Below are 6,408 nucleotides of genomic sequence, written 5' to 3' on the forward strand. Positions count from 1 at the left end.
TTTAGGTAAACTTAAGCTCCTTGTCTTCCGTTTGCTCAGCCTGATACAAAGATTATAAAACGCAGAAATCTGTGTGTAACCATGAGAACTAGAATTTTTTTTTTTCCCTGTTTTCTTAATTCAATTCACTTGACAGCCGGAAAGGGTATTAAAGTACATAACCTAGTGTGTAACCATGAGAACTAGAATTTTTTTTTTCCCTGTTTTCTTAAAATGAAAACTTAGATTCTCTCTTTCTTATGCAGTAGGACTACAGGTGGTAAACAAGTTCTAAATATTGTATGATCTGTTATTTAGTCACAAGCGCTGGTAGCTGTGGGGAGCTGAAGAAAAGAGATTGGTCTCAGTACTGTGAATACAGTGAAACTACTGTGCACAGGTTTCAGCTGGGGGAACTGGTCGGGTCAGAGTTTGTCATATTTTCTGACTACAGGGACTGAGACTATGTCTGGATCCAAGGACAGACATAACACGGGCTGTGCCGCTCCTCCAGCCTCCTGCAACACACGAGATCGAACACTAACGGTGTCTAGAAAAGAGCAGTTACCCTTTGGTAACTAGTGGAATAAAGTCAGAGCAGGATTACACACCGTTTATTCTATATTCAGCTCCGCTCCCTGGGAAAATGAGTAGAAACAGAAGAACTAACAAGTTCAGAAGGCAACCTCGTCACCAAACAACTGGCAGCTTCCCCAGGGGCTCCTGTGCAGGGGGACTGCCTGGCTGGGGGACGGCGATCCCCCAAGTCGTGGTTAAGGTATGGACCGTCTCTTCCCGTCATTCCACATGAACCACCGCAGTGCTGCCAGGCGGCGGTGGTTCACCCTCATTCCTCGTCACCAAACAACTGGCAGCTTCCCCAGGGGCTCCCGTGCAGGGGGACGGCGATCCCCCAAGTCGTGGTTAAGGTATGGACCATCTCTTCCCGTCATTCCACATGAACCACCGCAGTGCTGCCAGGCGGCGGTGGTTCCCCCTCACTCCCCCATCGGCCGACCCCAGGGTGATGCACGTTTTTCTGATAGGACACAAAGCAGCCCCATTCCTTTCAGCTCCGCAGGAAACATTGGGGAAACCAACTGACCTCAGATGTAGAGACAACAAGTGGGGTTGTAACAGGGCACTAAATATATGAAACGACTTGACACAATATTTCTTAACGTTTTCTGCAAAGACTGGGCAGATTTCTTTTTTTTTTTCCCCCCCAGGCTTCTTTGCAGCATTGTGCCCAATCGCATCCACTTGACACCTACCCGAGGAACGGTGCTTACAGAAGATTAAGTGAATGAATGCAAACTGGTGCCAAGAAAAGAGAAGAAAATAATCTGTCAGCTCCGTTAATGGGACTTCTGGCTTGCCTGTTGTCAGCAGCACTTAAGTCCCAACAGTTGTTTCAACAGTTTGTAGCTGTCCGACATCAAAACCATCACAGATGTTTGTCCACTCTGAAACTTTTTCACACCCCGCAGACTGGACACCAGCCCATTGCTCTTTTCCACGTGTCAAGGGGTAAGATGCTCACGATCCCACTTCTGGCATCTCCCAGAGACCAACTACAGCTGTTACCTGTGCAGTCTGTTCATCAGCATACAGGTGATGAGGGTCAGAGCCACCACCGCTCATGAAACCCAACTGGGATCCGCCAGCTACGTTTTAAGTTAGAGAAATGCATGTTCCACCACCCCTCGGCTTTTGCAGATTGGTGGATGTTATGTTTGGTACCAAGCAGAGAGGTGCCTAAACTAACAGAATGCCCAAGACTCCTAACTTCAAGGAAATTTAATGAAACTTTGAATCAAGTTGACCACTGCAAAGAGTTTAAATAGAAACTCTGGACTGACTGCTTCAGAACGCCAAGCCAGCTACTTTCAGAGTGAAGTATGACAGATACTCCAGCTCTCGCACAGCAAATGCTTAAAAACTTGTAAATTCCCCTCGAGTCACCAAATACATGCGATAACTTTGACCTTGGACCTCCTGAGCAACGCACAATACATTTGCTGGCCCTTCTGGCCACACACCAGCGGACTGTGAAGGCGGACACACCTCTATTGAGAGGAGCATCTCCTGCCATCCAACGCATCAGCCTCCACATCACACCAGTTCCACCTTACGCTTCCTTCAGCTACTCTGAGCATCGTCGCCCAAACCCTCCTCGCTGCCAAGACGTTCTGTGTAGGGATCTGTATCGGGGCTTTCTGCTGGTAAAGACAGATTGTTCTCTTCTAGAACAGGACGTCTTTTAATGCTGTGATATAATCCCTTTTGTTTTGGAACCAAACCACTTTAATGTAAAAATATACACACTTTCCCCCTTGTTTTTTTCCTCTCCAGATTTTAAAAAAAATGTACGAGGAAGTAGATTAGTATTTATTCATCACTGTACATAAGCACTGTAGTTTATAGAACACAGATGCCGATTTTTATGCCAAGTGACACTATGTTCATGTAGAAAAACGTACACAGCTCCTGTCTTACCTTCATCCTTGTCCGTGCTACTTGCACTGGAGGAAGGTCATGTCTGCGGGCAGCAGAACTGAGACTTAACTAAGGTAATTCCTCCTAAAGTCTGTCTGGAGCAGGCTGCAGCTGCGAAACCTGCCTCCCCATAAGCTGCTTACCTCAGGAACAGGACAAAGAGGCAATTCCAGAAGCATCCGGAACAGAATGAAGTCATTAAACAGGGAAACACTGACTACCTTTTAGAACTGGAATTGGTAAACAGAGATTAGAGGTTGACCTGCTCCAAGTAACATCCAGGCAGTAAGAATTAGACGTAAAGTGGCAGCTCTAAAGAGCAGGGTCACTTCAGGTTGTTCATGTTTAAATAGATCAAAGTTTTACTTTTTGTATCACATTATGTCTGAGCTACATTAATACTTTGACTTCTGCTCAAGCATTTAGCACACCAGTATAAAATAACTAGTTTCCACCTGTGCGCGAAGGTCAGGTTAAGGCTGATTTGCTGATTCAGGAACAGATTAACTCACATTCCACAGCAGTGCTGCGCTGAAGCTCCGCAGAGCTCTCCTGCTATCTGCTGCCTATCTCAATTAGTGGCCTTTCCTCAGCCGAGATGTAATCAGAACTACAGCAATGAACTACAAGCCAACTACTGCTCCTGCAAGGGCACCGGGAAATAACTAGTCTTCCACCTGCACAGGAAACAGGGGCACCCACTGAAACTATCCAGTAACGATGCGTTTCAAACAGGTAACAGTTGTGCAAAGCAGAAATTGCTGTTATGGAACAGAACATGGGAGGGAGCTGCTGAGGTCAAAAGCATCGCTTAGTTCAAACAAAGATTAGTCAAGTTCACAAATACGTCCACTGGTAATTACACAGAATAATCCTATGCAGACTCCAGCCCAGGAAACTGGTAGACTAGAGGCTGGCTAAAGGCAGGCTGACTGCGAATCCTTGCAGCTGCTTTCCCTCCATATTAAAAACTAAGAAAAATCCAAACTGATCTCTTGGCAGTTCAGAGACACGCTAGAAGAGCCGCTGTCATGCTGAGGCACCTACAAGATTGACCACAAAAAAACCCTCATGCACGTTGTTTCCCCCGGAGCAGAGAGAAGTCGTTTAACCAGCGGGCAGCGGTTCTGGGAAGATCTGCTCGCAGAGCCCAAAAGTCTCCAAGAGCAGTGCCCAATTTCGCCCCACGCAGCAGCCGCTGCCTCTGCGACGGGCCCAGCGTGACAGCGACTACACGCACATTCAGGGTGTAACAGCTCAGGGTAGCCTTAAACCTACTGCAGTCTGACAATCTCTTCATTCAGCACCAGGTTTCCTTCCTTATGAGTAGGCACAGTGGTGTAGCTCATAAGAAACTACTGTCAAGTAAATTTAATAGAAAATCAAATACTTTAATGAAATTAGGGAGCATGAGAGTAACAGCTCAGATATACCACTAGAACTGATACTACTGGGCTGTGGGGTTTTTGCTATTTTTTTTTTTTAATGCTCTGTTCTTCAACAAGCATGCAGATTGACAAACTACTAATTCTTCAGAGTGTCAAAGATCCTGAGTAAAGAATTTCAAACCACTTAAAATGAATATATAGGAAATGTCTTATGAGCTGGTGGCCTGCACACAGCATTGCACAGATAAAAATATACTACTCTCAATACACAGAGCTAAATACTTTCACATTTATCAGAATTTTCTACACAAGTCTTTTGATAGAATTCAAGTTTTGAATTTTCTGTATATATCTTCCACCTGTATTAAACAAATGCTTATTTACATTGTGGATAAAGTGTAAAGGCTAGTAAGGCCATATTCCCATACTGTACTGTAACACTGCAAAATATATATACACATATATAACCTAATATAGGCAACAGTTCTAAAAAAAGTCACCTTACATTTGTACAACATAATTGAATCAGTATGAAAAGACAGCTTTGTTAGCACCAAGCCACTCCAATGGTTTTTACGACCTGTCTTGAGCCTTCTAGTTCCACAGGAAAGGACTGTTGAGCACAGTATTCCGGCTACTGAGCAATGGAGGTCCTGCTTGCAGAACTGGAAGTCCCGAATTAACACTCCACTGCACTACGCTACACGAATTACTAAAGAGCAGGCATAGGAGCATCCAGAGACAAGTTCTGCAGTGGTATTAGCTGACACTCCAGCAGAACAGTCACCAAGACATTTACCAGATTAAGTCTTTCACATCGTCCCATTCAGTATCTTTCCTTTGGATTCAGGATAGCAAGTACAGAATTGCCAGCAGCAGAATGGACATTACTCAAGCTAGGTGGTTTACAAGCCAGGTTAACCCTATACTGCAAAGACCAAATGGGGAAGAGCTCCACTGCTTAAATTCCAAAGGAAAGAACTTTTTGCTTTATTCATCGCCTATGCCTACTGTGGCCAGGATGGTCTCGGTCATAGCGATGACTTGCTCGCTCATAGGAGCGCGAACGCTCATGCCTGTGATTTCTGTAGTAGTGACTCTTCTTCTTGTACTTCCCCGAATGGTCAGAGCGCTCCCGGGATCGGCTCCTGGAACGCGACGAACTCCTGCTGCGCGATTTCCGTGGTTTGTGTGTTGAGTATTTGTAGTCTTTTGATTTCTTGTAACTTCTCACCTTGGAACCTTTGTAGCTAGAACTGTGGTTGAACTGTCTTGGAGGAGAGTCACTGCGGCTCCTCGAGCGGCTGTGGGACTTCGAACCGCTTGATGTGGAGTAACTTTCACTTTTCCTATGAAGAAAGCACAGGAGAGAAAACATTGTTTTCTTAATATTAAATGGAATGACTCTACATCACTGTTAGCGCCTAAATGTAGTCGCAATCCATACATACACACTCTAAAGTACCACACAGCCAAATGCTTCTCACGTATACAGCCAAGGCATGCAAGCATGGATTGAGAACAGGCTCTCGATTCTCTATTCTCTCGTTCAGTATCCCATGAAAACTAACCTTGTGTCCCAGACTTGATCACGTCTGGTTACTGCAGAAATACTAATTTTTTTTTTAATTTTTTTTTTTAAGAAACTCATATCCATTTGGAGTATAGCAGTCACATCTCAGTTTTAGTTTTCCTTCACTACTGAGAAAATATGCATGAATAGCTAAGAATAACTGCCAGGCTCAAAGTGCTGCCAGCGATAAGACAAGAGGTAAAACTACTTCTCCTGCTTCAGCTATAGTAATACTGCACCCAAATGCCCAAGTTGGAAGTTAACGTTCCCTCCTGTCTCTTTGATTTCTTCTCTGTGGGTATCATGGTTAAATGCTGAACTTCAAAGTCAAAAGCAGTACAGAAAGCGAACTTTTACAAATTTCATTAAATCAGATAAATACTAAAATGCAATTTTGAATTCAACACCAAAGAATTTGAATCAGCAGATTTTAGCTTCGGTCTTTTCCACATACACATTAATACAAAGCCATACTTTTATCAGTACACACCCAAACCCAATGGGGTACAGACTGTTGAATAAGAAGTCAAACTTGCATTGACTGAGGGGCATGAATCTCTACAACTACATACCAACTAGATTGCATTTCATAAGTTAAGGTTTTCCAAGAGCAACTGCCAGTGAGACTAAGGCGGGAGTTAAGAGTTTATTTACTGCAGAAAATGCTTTAACTATTCCAGTACAGTTCAGTAAAAACATAAAGGTTGCAGCCACAAACACCCAGCTTTTGTATTTAAAGCCCCAAACCAACCTACCAACCCTGCTGCTTGGTGGGCTGCATGTCACCAATAAACAGGCTCACATTCGAAAACGTCCCAATATGCTTACGCTCTCCTTGCGGTCTATGTGGCACAGGAATGACAAGGTCAGACACTGCAACTCCCTTGACCCATGAGCCAAGACAGTCCAACTCTTGGCCGTAACACTTCTGGGGCTTTAATGCAGCGCATGCTGCTGTGTTATTTTTCA

General features: G+C 44.3%; 1 protein-coding gene across 2 annotated transcripts in view; it reads right to left on the bottom strand.

The window, feature by feature from the left end:
* Positions 1 to 4,753: 4,753 nt before the first annotated feature.
* Positions 4,754 to 6,408, bottom strand: part of CCNL2 (cyclin L2) — an 8,541-nt gene continuing 6,886 nt past the window's right edge. For both annotated transcript variants that reach the window (XM_009889592.1, XM_009889591.1), the window contains exon 10: positions 4,754 to 5,215. In XM_009889592.1, coding sequence (XP_009887894.1) covers positions 4,861 to 5,215 — 355 coding nt within the window. In that variant the 3' untranslated portion in view covers positions 4,754 to 4,860. The remainder of the gene's footprint in view (positions 5,216 to 6,408) is intronic.

The sequence above is a fragment of the Charadrius vociferus genome, unplaced genomic scaffold (assembly GCF_000708025.1).
Source record: "Charadrius vociferus isolate BGI_N301 unplaced genomic scaffold, ASM70802v2 scaffold477, whole genome shotgun sequence".
NCBI classification, from domain to species: Eukaryota; Metazoa; Chordata; class Aves; order Charadriiformes; family Charadriidae; genus Charadrius; species Charadrius vociferus.